The following is a 16,443-nucleotide window of genomic DNA, read 5'->3' as shown; positions in this document are numbered from 1 at the left end:
TTTGATTCTGTTACTGTCTGCACCTCCTTTACACCACACAGCCAAACACGGTGTCACGGTCTGGAGGGCAGACCGTGGGGATGTGGGGAAAGGAGGACCCAAAACGCAGACTCTGCGATGCAAACAGTGCTCTTTATTTACAGTGGAAAGCTGTAAACACAATAACTCCCCGTTGCTCCCTCGAACCCCATGTGCGTGCTTCCCTCCGACGTCTGTGCTCGTGCTCGTGCTCCCCGCTGTTGTGTTACTGCACACCCTGTGCGTGCTGCCCTTCTGGTCCCTCGTTTCACCTGCAGGACAATACAGAAGCAGCCGTTAAACACTGAACCCGCGCGCACACACACACGATCCGCACTTCCTAATGCTACGCACTGACTTGGAGTCTTAGCTTAATGATCCCGCGCCGGTGGGAGCTCCAACTCTCTCCTAAGTAGCTCCCCCGACGAGCCCTGATCACCAACAGGTGTGGCATGAACTTCAGGTGTGGCCAGTCCTTCCGCAGGGCCACACCCCTCAGGCCTGCAGGTGGCTGAGCTCCATCCTCCAGCCACACCTGCAGACATACACACCCATACCCTGCCTATACATATGAGTGGGACACAGACTAACACAGCACAGTGCAGAAAAACACACACATCACCAAAATAATAATAACAACAATATCAACGGGAGGTGAGTCAAAACTGCTCACGGACCCCGAGTCCTCCAGAGCTGGGTCCGTGACAGTACCCCCCCTCTAAGGGTCGGCTCCCGACAACCCGAAAACAAAAACACAAACCAAAAACCACAGCACAACCAACCCAGGGCGGGCGGCGGGGGTCCAGGACGGAGGGCCAGAACCAAAAACCACAAAAGAAACAACCTCCCCAAGGTCACAGTTCCAAAGTCCGACCGCACCCCCTGCAATGGAGCAAAAAAAAGAAAAAACACCACAAAACAGTCTCAGGCGGCCCATCATTACAAAAAGAGTTCAGGGGGCCTACCTCGAGTCCAATGGCGGCAACGTTGCAGCTCCGGCGGACGGCCACGGGTCCGGCAACAGCAGAAAAACGGTTCTGGGGGCCTGCCACTGCTCCAGTGGCGGCGGCACTGCTGCCCCTCCGGTGGCGAGCCCCGGGCCCAGTAGCGGCGGCGCTGCTCCCCAGGCGGCCCGCCCAGGATCCAGAGGCGGTAGCGGCGCTGCTGCTCCTCCGGCGGCCTGCCCCGGGTCCGAAGGCGGCGGCGCTGCTCCCCAGGCGGCCTGCCCGGGATCCAGTGACGGTAGCAGCGCTGCGGCTCCTCCGGCGGCCTGCCCCGGGTCCGACGGCGGCGGCGCTGCTCCCCAGGCGGCCTGCCACGGGTCCGGTGGCGGCGCTGCTCCTCCGGTGAGCAACAGCGAGGTGTGGCACACGGTTCATGACGCGCTGGTCGCTGACGTGGATGCAGAGGACGTGGATGGCGTGGAGGCCGCGCCAGACGTGGAGGTCCCTCCGGTTCGTTGACCTCCGGCTCCGGCTGAGCGGGTCCCTCCTCGGCTGCTGGCAGCGAGAGCTCCACCTCGGCGGCTGGCAGCGAGAGCTCCACCTCGGCGGCTGGCAGCGAGAACTCCACCTCGGCGGCTGGCAGCGAGAGCTCCCTCGGCTCGCCGAGCTCCTCCTCGGCTGGCAGCGCCGGTTGTTCCTTCCGCTCGCCGAGCTCCTCTGCTGGTGGTTCGCTGAGCTGCTCCTGCTCGCTGAGCTGCTCCTGCTCGCTGAGCTGCTCCGGCTCGGGCAGAGCGAGCTCCTCCCGCTCGCTGAGCTCCGGCTCCCGCTCGCTGAGCTCCGGCTCGGGAAGATCGAGCTCCTCCCGCTCGCTGAGCTCCGGCTCGGGAAGATCGAGCTCCTCCCGCTCGCTGGGCTCCTGCTCCGCCACGCTGAGCCGCTCCTCCGGCTCGCCGGGCTCCTGCTCCGGCTCGCAGGTCTCCTGCTCCGCCACGCTGAGCCGCTCCTCCGGCTCGCCGGGCTCCTGCTCCGGCTCGCAGGGCTCCACAGCTGGCGGTGCGGGCTCCTCCCGCTCTCCGAGCACCCTGAGCACCTCCGGCTGCGCTACAGCTACTGACGGTCGATCTGGAGGTGAAGATGGTGATGCGGTGTCTGCAGGTGGGGAAGGTGAAGGTAGAGTAGGTGATGCAGATGGCGAAGCCGAGAGTGCTGCGGTCGCTGCAGTCTGATGGGACTCTGGTGGAGAAGTAGCTGCAGAGGGAGGAGGTGATGATGGTGCGGTCGCTGCTCCCGGTGGACTGGCCAACGATGCAGGGACAGACAGGTGAAATGATGGCAGAGGTGGTCCAGCAGGCATATCGACCTCCAACTGAGGATGAAGGTGAGAGGCTGACCGGACTGAAGACTCAGTCACCAGCTGGGCAGCAGACTCCATTACTAGCTGGGCAGCGGACTGAGTTGAGGGTGATATGGCTATTATGAAGGGTGGAGAGGATGAGAATGTTACAGCTGGCTCAACAAATTCCAGGGGTCCAGAGGCAACTGAGGCCTCCAGTTCGGCCTCTGGGGAAGCCCTGGGGAGAACCTCTGTCTCCATATGGCCAGACTGAGCCAAAAAGTCATCTGGGTCTGTATGCTGTGAACTCCCTAGCTCCCAGCTCACAGTCTCAGAGTGAACATCTTCTGAGTTTTTGGAGGTAAAGCAAGCAGTTTCTGACCCCACCGACTCTGAGCTAACTACCTCAGGGCTGTCTATGCAAAATTCTGCCCCAGCATTAGCACTCAGGCCACATTCGTCCGTCGGTGGTCCAAAAATCCCCACTGGGAGTTCAGTTACACCTCTTACAGTTTCTCCATTGTTAATTGCCGTAGTGGCTATAGTCTCTATGTCCATGTTCACAGGAAGGGAATTTACGACACCGGCAGAGTCCATTTTACTCACTGTGGCGTCCAGAGCCGCTGGTCCTGAGCCTTCGATCAGCACAGGAGTGAGTGTAGAGGTGGCTGAACGCTGCTTGCGAGGACGCCTTCTCCTCCGTGAAGGCGGGGCCGGGTGTACGGAAACAGTCCTCTGCTGTTCATCTGTGTTTTGTTTTTCAATGACAGGATTAATAGAAACAAATGAGTCGGGTTTACTCACTGCGGTGATGAGCGCTGTAGGTCCGTTGCCAGCTGACCGGGCTGAAACCGCAGGAGTGGGTTGAGGCGTAACGGGATGATGGTAGAGAGTGCGGCATGCCTTCCGTAACGGCGGATCAAACGATTGTGCCGCGAGCATCGACGGGAAAGCCCTCCGCCGACGCGTGAAAAACCAAGCGGCTAGAGTCTCTAGGAGAGCAGCCGAACTGTCCATGCTCGGACCACCCAAGCCAAATAGTTCAAAACTCGAGCTCTCCCTTAAACTAGCGACCAGGTGCCTAAGTTTGTTAATGTCCAGAATGTTCATGGTGAAGGTAGTGGATGAGAGATAATTGTCAAAGAACACTACCTGTATATGTCTCTTGGGTGGGTCTACAGCCTGGATTACGCTCCGGCAGTAATCCCATAGCTGCGTGAGCGATCTCTCCTCCGTGGAAACTCCTGAGTTTGCTGGGTCCATGTCGGTTGGCGGGATCATTCTGTCACGGTCTGGAGGGCAGACCGTGGGGATGTGGGGAAAGGAGGACCCAAAACGCAGACTCTGCGATGCAAACAGTGCTCTTTATTTACAGTGGAAAGCTGTAAACACAATAACTCCCCGTTGCTCCCTCGAACCCCATGTGCGTGCTTCCCTCCGACGTCTGTGCTCGTGCTCGTGCTCCCCGCTGTTGTGTTACTGCACACCCTGTGCGTGCTGCCCTTCTGGTCCCTCGTTTCACCTGCAGGACAATACAGAAGCAGCCGTTAAACACTGAACCCGCGCGCACACACACACGATCCGCACTTCCTAATGCTACGCACTGACTTGGAGTCTTAGCTTAATGATCCCGCGCCGGTGGGAGCTCCAACTCTCTCCTAAGTAGCTCCCCCGACGAGCCCTGATCACCAACAGGTGTGGCATGAACTTCAGGTGTGGCCAGTCCTTCCGCAGGGCCACACCCCTCAGGCCTGCAGGTGGCTGAGCTCCATCCTCCAGCCACACCCGCAGACATACACACCCATACCCTGCCTATACATATGAGTGGGACACAGACTAACACAGCACAGTGCAGAAAAACACACACATCACCAAAATAATAATAACAACAATATCAACGGGAGGTGAGTCAAAACTGCTCACGGACCCCGAGTCCTCCAGAGCTGGGTCCGTGACACACGGTGTCTGGGATTTAATTAAAAACCTGACCTTTGACCCTCCTCTACCCCCTTCCCTCCGATGAACAGTTGCATCCGTCTTTGACAGGCCATTGATTCGAGAGAATGTAATTACGAACCGATAGCTATTACGATCCGCTAAGCAAACGATAAACGTCATAGCACGTTTAAAGCTGGTGTTGAAATATATTTCGCTTGTCGTAACATCCACTCGTCATCACAGATACAGCATGCAGCACAAAAGCAGCATCGATGCAATCTGATTTGAAATGTCTTTTGGCATGTCAGATATATTTGCAGCGGCGTCTCATTGTGGGCTTGCATTAACCTGTCAGCCTGTGGTGTATCGGTTCATAAGAAATATGTCACCAAAAAAAAAAAAAGTCGAGCTGTTATTTACAAACATTAGCCTCTCGGGCAGAGTTTTCTTATCTGAATTATGTCAAGGCTTCCCAGTGATGTGGTGCAGTCGGCTCGGAGAAGCCGTGCTGTTATCTGAGGAAGCATGCAAAAATAGGTCTTTATTGTCTGATGCGGTTGTGTTCATGCCACGTCTTACCCTGACAAACAAACAAAGCACAGACAGCTGCACAGATTGCACTTAGCGAGCAGCCACTCAGGCTAAGCGGACAGGAGTCATCCTGAAATGAAGGGCGTTTCAGGTAAGAGGGGATGTCCAAGGCAGTTCCTCAGCTGGATTGGCTTAGAGTAAGACAAACAAGGCCGTTTCACTCACATCTACAAGCCCAGTTGTGACATTTGCTTCCATTTAGATGATTATAAGTGACAGCTACCATGTTCCGGCCTTTACTTAGCAGGACGCTGCGGCTCCTTCTGTTTTAATTATTCAGGTCTTTGTTGGACAGAGTATTGCACCTCTCTCCCAGGCTTTTAAACAACATGTGATTTGTTACAAGTAACTCTCATCAAGGCAAAGATGCCTGCATAACACTTGAGTGGTTAATTCTGAAGTTAAGAACAATCTGGAGCCTTACTGGTTCTCTACGGCACAACTGCCTGAACTTAATGTTAAAATTTTGAAACATATCCTGAGCCCCACAGTGATTGAATTACATATTATGCTTTCTAATACTACCATACAGTCTGCTAAATTACAAAAAACTACTTTTTATTAGTTTTTATGTTTTGTTCGTACAATTTTTAAAAAAATTGAGTTTACTTTACTTTAATTAGTTTGTAGATTTTCATGTTTCAATGAAGTTTTTAGAGTTTTCAAGGGCAAGATTTCAGAAGCAGAGAACAGGTTTTGCAATACAAACACTTTGCGGAGGCAGTAGACTCAAGCAGTATAATAAAATTCCAATCTCGATAAAAATGAAAGCCAAAGCTGCCCCATATTAGTTCTTTTAAAAAATTATTTGATCAAACACCAAAACCAAAGACATGCAACATGTTTCGGGTAGCTTTAGTGTTTTTTCTGAAGTTTGTTTTTTCATTTCTTTTAAGAAAAATATTCTTAACAACCAGTTTTAGATAATTCAGTCTTTGAAGCTCATTAAATGTTGTTCTTTAAATGAAAGGCAAATGATCATAGTATGTCTTCAGTAAGAAGGAGTCCTGCAGAAGATTATATGATCTCAACATCACACGGTCACTGTGGACAGAACCCCCTGAGGCTTAAATTCACTAAACAACTACAATTTTCTAAGGTTCTAGGAAGAACCGACAAATAATTTAAGCATATAATTTGATAAGAAAACTGCAGAGTAAATATCCACTGTAATTAGTGGATATAGCATTCACAGTATATGAAGTTAATGATGAATAAAATCTATTCATGGCATTATTTTTCAAAGCATGCTTGTTAAAAAACATTATTTTTACAGCCTTAAATGTTTTCACTGGAACAGCATTTCAGAATTAAATACATAGTGAAGATGCTGCTTTTTCTAGTGTTCTGAGATGTGCTTCTGAAACTGAATTGGTCTGGTGACCTTTGCATTATTTTACATCTGTGTTCAAAGCTGAATATACAGAATGTAAAGATACAGTGCATCAGACATTGCTGTTACAAACTGCAGGTCAATTTGGCTAAAAGCATATAAATTAATCCTAAAAGGTTTCTTCGTTACTACACTTCCACACCAGTATGGTGAGCTCTTCAAACAGGTTTCAAGTTAGTGGGCACAACATCAAAGATGGAAATGAAATTTTTCTTTTTGATGAAAGATTCTGCAGCAGCAGATTCCTGGGAATGTTCAGTGTGCGTTTTCTAGCTTGTCTATGCAATCACTTTTAGGGAGTTAGGCTTCAAAATAAGACACCTTTGGGTAAAGTTCCCACTCGCTCAAGCTTCTTTAACAAAATCCAATTTTAAACATGTTTATTCCAAACCACACACATTCAAACATCCAACATGGAAAACATGTTTTTCTGCTATTTTTCATCCACTCGCAAGAGATGCGTGAACATCATGCGTCCTCCTGCTATTGTTGTCTACCAAATCATTGCAGACGCTTCAGTCCAATTTGTATTTTCAATTGCATCATAATGGAAAGATGCCAAAAATGGCACTTTATTCTCAAGGATTTTGTGTACAATTCATACAGACATACTTGAGTGTGAAGTGGCTAATTTAGGAACATCACTTATGATACAATGGTTTCTCTCTCTCTCTTTTTTTCCTTTGGTGTTGGACAAAGGTTGTTTAAAATGGACAAAGCTGATGGGGATGAAGTTAGAACAAAAGAACTAATTTGCAAGTTAATAGCGCTTAATCAGTTTGTCGCATTAGCGCCTGTTATAACAAAGGGATATGGACAGAGGGATTTAGACAAAGAGGGTTTAGAGCTGGTGAAAAGGCCAGGGCCCACATGTGATAACATTACAGCGAGTTTAACATTGTGCTGGCTGAAGGTGAACAACTGTAGACTTCGTAGCCAATAATGTGGATGACTGTGCTCAAATATGCAGCAGTTAAATAATCAAACAGCTGCACGGAGGTAGGCCTACAAGCACCTGATCGGCCACCCTGTGAACGGTACCCCTCCCGCGCCCCGTGTGTTCAGACTGCAGTGTATTATAATGCTTATGTAGTCATTTATGAGAGGATTATTTAAATAAAGCCCTTTTCCACCTCAGAGCCTAAGAGTTTCCAAAAATCTGGAATCTGGAGAGAGAGCGATTTACAACCTGTAGCTCATATCTGAATGAGTGCCCAACTTCTCTGGGATACAGGCTAGACTCTTGACTCATTAAGGTGATGAATATTCAATTTACCAAGATATGATCTTATTCTGCAAAAGAGCAATATTAATGGGGCTGGGATACATGGCCTTATCCAAACACATATAAATTAATCAGCACTCCCAGGTGTAGGCAGAGTATTCTGCAGCAAACATCTGTGGCATAAATTGCTCTATTGCTATCACATCATGTCTACCCACAGACAAACAGGAGATTTAATGATTTTTATGTTTACATGTTTACCCCGGAAAACGTGTCTGTTGGCCCTGAACCCGTGTAAAGAAAAAAAACAACTGAAAACTTAACTGCAGCTTTTGAAAATTGCAGAGGCCTCCATAACATTTTATTGGAGTTGTTACTTTGTAATAGGATTGTTATTTCCCAGATGTAATGTGATATAGATTGGGCTTTCATTTATCTAGAGGCTTTAATTGCCTCCACCTAGCCTGTTTAGAAAATTTGCATATGTTAATGGGATACCAGATTCACCCCAATAAAGCAAGGTGATCTCATACTGTAGAGCTTCCTAGCAACAGCCGGTTGTGAAAAGGGACACAATGGTAAGTTTTTAGATGATTTACCTTCACCTTTAACTCGGGTTATACGATCACAATCTGGTGATGGTGTCGTATATTTTACAGGTCTAACTCTTGAGTGAGCCTCCACCTTCCATTACAGCTCAGCGAGCAGTGGCAACGGGCAGGCTATAGTGTTGGTTCAAAACAGAAGCATCGAGCAGATGGCGTTTTGCAGAACTTGCAATGATTTTTCTTTATGGCGCTTAAGAACCAACGCAACTTGGATTGCAACCACAACGGCGCCACTAATGGCAAGTGCAGATGGCGTTTTTGACTGTTTATTGATAATGACCCAGAAACCAGGTGAGGCTGCTTTGGCATTTCTTGGTTGATTGGGTGTTGACTAACAAGTATCAGTCATAATTGCTCACTGAATTAGGTTATAATAGAGTCATAATTTCCTTCAATTATCTGGTAATAGTTTTTCAGATAGAATGTACCTTATTATTGTCAGATAAAGATATAGATGTATTTTACTTTTTGACATCCTTCATCCCAGGCCTGCAGAATCAAAGCAGGGCACTTCTCTACACTGCAGAAGCTGTCAAAAAGAGATCTGACCTTTGGTGCCTGTGAATTATCCTGTGAGCACGCATCATAGCTTCAGGTTTCTGCCGAGGTGATTAGGTATCTAGAGCAATACGCCCGTGCTTTATCAAAGCCATACAGATGAATCTCGTGTGATAAATATTCTATCAGATGCCAGTCTTTCTCGATGAGATCCTGCGTGTGCTTCTTAGAGCGTGAGCCCAGTCTTTCATGCATTACAGTAACAGGGAATTTTATTTTATCCCAATTTCTTTTTCTTTTTTTCATCAGTTACTTACAGCAACTGTCAGGACATGATTGCAATATATTTAGAAATGTGACAACACAAAGATGCTTTCTTACACGTACGTAGGCTGCATATATATTTTTATATATAAATATATGGTTTTCCAACCCTTTTTCATCCTGGGTTGTCAAATTCTGATGTCTCTTCAAAGCAGCTAGCATGTCACGGATAAACAACAGACTCCTTTGGTATTTGTGCCATGATGAACCTAATGGCTAGACAGCATATCTCTTCCAAGCGATCACATGTTCACGACCCCTCGGCGTCATATTCCGCTTCATGTTTTTAAGACTTAATGTTAAGAAGTGGCATATTTAACCCACACCTTTTAGTAAACGTAACCAGGCAGTTTTGATGCCTAAATTTAACCAAGAAGTGAGCTAAAGTACAAAACAAGTTACGACAAAACAAAAGAAGCTAAACAAAACACAAAAGTCGTCGTCTTCTCTGTGCTCAGATCAATGTGGCTCATGCGTCAAGGCACTGACGTCAAAGTACGCTCCGTGCATGTCTCTGTGACGGCAGCAGCTTCTGACAAAAGTGCACCATTTGATGCCCTGGGATGAAAACTGCTGTGATTTCTTACAGAGAGCGCTATTGCTTACAAAGATAAGTGAGCCAGACCTCTGTTTGAGTCCAAAAAAGTATTTTCTCGGCTCTGCGGTTCGCTTGCTGTTAAGTTGCATGTGGAATATGGAAGATTGAAAGAAATGCTCAGAATCAATATGGTTTTCTTTTAACAAAGTGTTATCAGTTATCGTGCAAAAGTGCTTCTGAAAAGAATAAATGACCTTAGGTTTTTTTTTGCTTATGATCAGCTTATATCAAGAGCTCTTTCCCACCTAATTTTGCTGCCATCGTGCTTTTTTTTGTCCTCTCAAGAAGGACTGTTTTGCACACATGTGCCAAAGAGTCCATCTGAAATCCTGCCTGCTCAGTGCTGTTGTGAACTATCATATTGTAAATTGGTCAGAGACCTCCCAAATAATAGGCATATCAAGAGATTTTTACACAACACTCTGACTCACTGCACATAGCCTGCCATTCTAGGCACACCATCGCTTCAGATGTTTGAGTCTTCATTTGCCATGACAACAGTGCAGAGGATAGAGCATGACACATCTTTGACAGACTGGGGAGTAAAATAGGCCTGTATGTGTTGTTTTCCTGTCACTCTCCACTTTATGTAACAAACATCTATTAAAGCCAGTGCTTCTCCTTGCACAATCCAAATTGCTTTGCAGAGTTGATAATGGCATTTTATCATGCGTCTGCAGACATCCAGAGACCATTAATGGATGCTCCCTAGCTGGGTGTAACATGATGCACTAAGCCAACTGGTCAAGTCACAGGCTGGGAATTAAACCCTTTCGGAAAATGAGGTGAAGGGGATAAATGCATCCCCCCCTGTTGTGCTCGAAAACATTTGCTGTGCTGTTGGAGTTGTTATGCCCAACACACTCAGTTGGCCTAATTATGGGAGATCAACACAAGTTGTCTGTTGTTAAAAACCTGCAATTATTCATGAAAGTGTGGTCTTTGAATTCTCTGATCACAGCCTGAAATAAAAAAGAAAGATAGAGAGACACTTGAGCTGCTTACTGTTCTGCCGTAATCACAGCCACATATTAAACATAACCAGTTATGATAACGAGGACATTCATTAAGCTAATTAATGCATTAATTGGAAAATGTTCTGTGTCAACAGCCGCGGTTTTACATAACCCAAGTGGTATTGATATGATCTCTGTACTGTAAAGCACAGTAGTTACATAAAGTTTAAAACAAACAATCCATTGTTTGTAATGAGCATGCAAATGTGTGCAAAAAGGTGCTCCCACTGGTATCCTGTGGCTTAAGTATGAAGGTCTTGAGTGATTGTATTCCTTTGAATGCATCAACAGGCGTGCCACACCCAGGATGTTATCTTCCATCGTGGTTGCAGAGCAAGAGACAGAGAATTATGGAGGCATAAGGTTAGAAAATAGAGCCGCTGGTCAAACAACCTGATGCTAAAGCATGCAGCAACAGCGATGGCCGACGGCCATGCCTCAGCTTGGCCAGGCTCGGTATTTACACAGCTGTGTCTGGCCTGGAGAACATCAATGCAGGTCGTCACCTCGCCGACCGCAGTGGGTCACGACGGTACGCAGAGACCATAAACAAATTAGCACAATCTGCCTCGACTCAGGAACTTGTGGGCTGACCCTCAAGAACACTGCTAACAGTAAAAACAGTATTTATTTCTGAGATGTAAATATCATCTGAGTGTGAGCGTTTATTTACAGGAGGCTGATTTTTATTTCCACTCACTGCAGTCAGTCTTCCTACAGAGTTAAGCCATTTCTCTGAGCTAGTTTCTGTTATTAATGGCATTTTAATTGGATTACTGGTAATTGTATCTAATCATGATGAGAAAAAGAGAGAAAGTACTGTGCATACCTTAGAGTCACTATCAGAGATACTGTGAACAGAAGGGGCTAGCTTTGATCAGCATTTTTCTCCAACATGTAGCTGTCCAATATGATGCTTCTATTAGCATTGCATAACTTCACCAATGGTTTATTTAGATTCTTTGCCCAAAAATGTGGGCTGACTGTAAACAGCTTGCACTGATGCTTCTGATCTAACGGAACAATGCACCAAATGTTCAGAGTTCTCTTATTGTGGATTCTCCTGCTTGCAGAGAATGCACTCTGTTGAGCTCAAACCAATAAATGAGCACTTATATATACATTTAATCAAAAAGTTTTGATCCTTAAGTTAAATTTAGCCCTCATTCCAAATCGCACTGTCTTCTCTGATATGTATGCCATTAATCTTTCATATAAATCCACCCTGTTACCTAACCCGAAGCAACTAGCAACCTGTGTTCTGCTCTTCTTTCCCTCTTTGCCAAACCGCATAAACTCAGTCACATGTCACGTGTCTAGATTTATTAAAAGGCAACTTGGGTCAAAGGTTTAATAAGCGTTATCGATTTCTGAGTGTTGTTCTGCAGCCATGCATAAAAATGATTGCTTGAGGTTCATTAAGCTTTGTTTAAATTCTGACAGTCTGTCTGAATTAGGTAATGGAGTTCAGAAATATCTTTGATTTTTCACTGGAAAAAAATGTCATTCTGTCAACACTGCTCAATATGAAGTTTTATTCTTTCTTTTTTTTCCTTTCTTTTCTTATACATAAATTTCCTATTGAACATAAATAATGTGGCATTAATGCAGGTTTGAAGAGTGAGAGAAGGATGTTTCGAACCCCCACAGTTAATGCTTTGTGAGAAATGTTAAATTTAATGTCAGAAGAAATATACTGCATGGTAGGAATTCGTGGATTTACAGGAGACTGAGAAAGTGCTTAATATTTAAAGAGCATAAAGAAAATTGCCCTTTCCATGATGGATCAACAACTTCAGCTGGGTAAACACGGTAAAGTATGGAGCACTCCGGGGCTGAGGAGCAAAGCAGCAGCGATCATTTTCACCTTTTCAATGGCTCCTGTCACGCCTGGACGTCCAAACCTCACACACTCGTTTCTAGCATGAAATTTTACATCTTGAAAAGTGAGTTCATTGCGTCTCTGCAAGTAATTCACAAACTTTTTTTTCCAATCTTTTTTCAGTGCTGGCTGTGCTGCTGAAATACATTTCCATCAAACACTTGACTGTTTTAGGCACTGTGGGATGAATACTTATGCCAGAGAGTCTGCATATAGGTTTGGATGTGTAAGTGTTGTGATAAAGGGTGGCAGACAATGACTTTCATATTGGTCCTCAGCCTATGCTGAGCTTTTACACAATAACTGCTGTGGATAGTCAGGATTTCTCCAACTTCTTGATATGTGTTATTGTGCGCTGTGAGCTGAGATGTGCACCGCGCTGCCCAAAGAATACCTTTGCAGTCTAAACAATGGAGCCCATAAATTTTGACATCATTATGAGCTATTCAGATGTTCCTCGCTTGATGTGCATATTTAAGAAGCCAGAGGGCTTTCAAAGTTAAACATGAAATACAAATGAGGTCTCCATGAAACCAAAGCCTTTACAGTCTGCTGCTGTGTTCTGCTTAATTTTCTCTATCTCCCTCTCTATCTCAATCATGCTTCTCCAATCTGTTACTGTTAGCTTTACATTACACAGAACAAAATAAACAATGGCATTGATCAGATCGTTAGTCGGTGATGCTTTGGTCTGTGAATACGTTTAAAATGCATATTTTCCCCCCAGTTATCCCAAGGGGTGGATCGTTACAATAATAATTTCTTTAAAAAATGAAAAATCTGAACTGAAAAATACTCCAACTCTAACAACTCCCCCTGGGAGTGGCCACTAAAGTAGCAGCCTCTGGCATGATCAGAAGTTTTTGACCAGTCATTATTCTCCAGGCCGTCTGATAAAGCCTCAGCAACAGGCATAACTCACACACACCTCAATTCACCTGCCAAGGGCAAGTGCACAAGGTCACATTTCGCCTCAGGTTACCACAGTGCAATCCAGCGGTGCTATGAGCTACTGCTGTTACTTATTAAAGTTTTTAAAGTTACCTTTCACTATACTGACTTTTAAATAGAATATAAATATGCATGACAATTTTGCTTTAAGATTTTCCCCCTAAAAAGGGCTCCTTCTTCCTCAGTATTTGTTTAACATGCTGTAATTTGATTGCAGTGGAGTGGGTTTTAAAAAGAGCTTCTGTCAGATACTGTGTCGCATTAAATTTTTATGAATTTTGATAACCTTTCCAGGATGGTAAAACGTTTCAGAACTTCAAAAGACTCTTTGTGGTGCTTCCTAGAAATATAAAGCTGAGTATATGTATGTGTGTATATGTGTGTGTGTATATATATATATATAATATACACACACACACCAAGGATGAGAATAACCCTCACCAAAATAATGTATTTATCTTCCTAACTCTGGAAAAAGGAATTATTTAAACTATGCACTATGTGCATTGCAGAGAAGGAAAAAAAATCCTTTTAATATTCCTGTTTCATTGTCACACTGCCATGATGGACACATGGCTTTGCTGATTAAAAGAACCTGGGAGCAAAATGCATAACAAATAGAGGCAGGTTTCAGTGCGATAAACCTCCAAATAGATAATGTGTGTTCATTTTTTCCTCAATAATTGCTGTTGCAGCTGGAAAGAAGAAACAAGTTGGAAGAAATGCTGTTTACTAACTACAAAACAGTGAGTCTGCATTATAATAAAGACAAGAGGAACATGATAAAAATGTGTGAAGGTTTAAGTATGCTTGTATGGTGCACTATATCAGTCACAAATCTATATTCATGGGATTGCAGTGGTAGTTCCACTGTTACATCACGTTATTGAATTGCACTGTATTGCACTGCACTTGGTGAGTAAAGCCGGCTACTGACTTGTATCAATTTATTGTCTTCATAAAAAATGTATCGGAATGAATCTCGCTCGTTGTGCGCGTTGTTGTGTGTTCAGATGTAAATCAAATGCTCTCAACGGGTGAGCTCGACATTGCTGTTGGGCAAACATACCATGCAAGCTGGTTACACAGTCATAATTTTCTATCCAAACAAATCTACTGTCAGCATCTGTTTTGTGTTTTCGTTGTCCATGTCAGCTTTCCTGTACTCGTGTGCTGCCAACACAACGAAAGGTATGATGAATGTCGTGCTTTGTGATATAAACGGGTATTAGAGTAACATGCAGCATCTCTGCAGTGAAGAGGCTTTCTCTTTTTTACTCTCGTGTCTCGAAGACATGCTGATGATCACAAATCCACACTGACCTTGTTCAATGTCAGAGGATGCGCATGTTGCTGTCTGAAATCTGCTGTAGTTTACTGGGTGTACAGCAACCCAATATTGCTCAATAACTGTTTGCGGTGATAGGGGGATGTTACTAGGTACAAGGGACAGTGGAATTGCTTCTGCAACAGAACAGAGATGAAAATAAATGAGCGAATAGGGATGTGGGAATTATTCTCTGAGGTACTGCACAGTGCATGGCTTCTTGCAGAGTAAGGGTAGCGGAGAGCCACAATCAAAGGAACAGCTGTTTATCTTTGATTTCCTTCAATCAGTAATCAGGCCCCTGTTTTTTGTCAATTATTTGTCCCTCGTTGACAGCTCGTAAGCCCATAAGATCCAACACAATGCTGAGCCTCATAAAGAAAAGCAAATCCAGAGTTTATAGGATTACCGACTCCCTCATAAACTAGGAACTCAACACCCTCCTGAGTGAATATTCCATTTATAGGATTTATTTTGCAGATCCCAAACAGAGTTCACCGCTTTGCTGAACCTAAGGAGATCAAATGGTAGAGCCTTGATGTCAACAGTGTGCTAGGCTTTTCAATATGCATCACCTCAGCTGACATGGTGAGAGGTAAATCTGAATGGGACATCAATACTGCGAGGGAGCAAATTGAACATGATCCAGAATACATCAGCTGAGAGACCTCAGAGATATCCTGTAAGGATACAGAACATATGCAAATAATTCATCCAGGGGTAGTTCTGCCCCAGGGGTTACGCAAAAAGAATGTGGGATAATAGAAATTTAAAAACTGGCAGTAAATTGATCTCAAGTAACTCTATTGTCCCCTTAACCCATATGCTACAAGTTAAAAGAAATTGCATGCTTCACATGTGATATGAGAGTGAGTCAATTTTATCATGCTGAAGCCAGATGCAGGCGCTGGAAAATTTACTTAGCAAGCAAGAAAAAGAGGCCATGCAAGATAGCTGTCTAAAATGAATTGTTATATAGTGTTCCTCTGTGTACATCTTTTTTATTTTCCAAATTATAATAACCTGAAGAAAAATATTAATTCCAGAAGTAGGTTTTAAGGTTTAAAATGTATAGACACTGATTAAACAGCCTGCTGAAAAAATGGGCAAAACTAGGGGCAATTCTCTAAATCTTTGAATTCAGCTTTCAGTCCCACTGGTATATAAAATAAAGTGCCATACAATCTCCATTTACAAACATCTATGGAAGAATCGGTCATTAAGGGCTCACTGAATTCAAGTGTGGTATTGTAATAGGATGTAAGTTCATGAGATTTCTTCCCTCATAGGTATTACACAATCAACTCTAAGTAGTGTAATTGCAAATTTGAAGCATTTAGGAACCTCAGGCTCGAAGTAGCAGGCAGTTACAGAGTGCTGAGGGACATAGTGTTTAAATGTTGTCCCTGATGTGCTGCACATTTCCAAACCTCTTCTGCCATTAACATCAGCACAAAAACTGTGCGCCTGGAGCTTCACTACATAAGTTTCTATCGTCAAGCAGCTCCTGTAGCTATAATGTGTAGCTGTGTAGCTGGCCCAGTACCACTCCCACATTTAGAACAATGCTTACTTTATTTTACTGCATTTTCAAAAGGGCAGTGATAATCAATTATTGTTGTTGAAAATGTATATTAATGAAGCTTATGCGTAAGTTTGATCTGATGTCACACATCTGTCTGCTTCCCAGGCGTTGGCGACTAATTTAAGCCATAGATCACTGCCACTTCCCCAAGTTCATTGTGACATCACTGGTCTAGTCCAATCATCTTTCTGCTGGCCTTCTTTAGGCCAATC

At 44.6% G+C, this 16,443-nt stretch overlaps 1 protein-coding gene across 1 annotated transcript; it reads right to left on the bottom strand.

The window, feature by feature from the left end:
* Positions 1–913: 913 nt before the first annotated feature.
* On the bottom strand, positions 914–3,576 carry LOC146717393 (uncharacterized). The gene is made up of 2 exons (XM_085467138.1): positions 2,837–3,576; positions 914–2,665 (listed from the first exon to the last, which is right to left on the bottom strand). Exons 1-2 carry the CDS (start codon positions 3,574–3,576, stop codon positions 958–960), a joined length of 2,448 nt encoding a protein of 815 aa, XP_085323264.1. The 3' UTR covers positions 914–957.
* Positions 3,577–16,443: the final 12,867 nt, after the last annotated feature.

Source organism: Copadichromis virginalis, linkage group LG2, assembly GCF_057382275.1.
Source record: "Copadichromis virginalis isolate Kocher_CV1m ecotype Utaka linkage group LG2, C_Virginalis_male_GT1.1, whole genome shotgun sequence".
Classification (NCBI taxonomy): domain Eukaryota; kingdom Metazoa; phylum Chordata; class Actinopteri; order Cichliformes; family Cichlidae; genus Copadichromis; species Copadichromis virginalis.
This window is presented reverse-complemented; position numbering and strand designations above follow the sequence as displayed.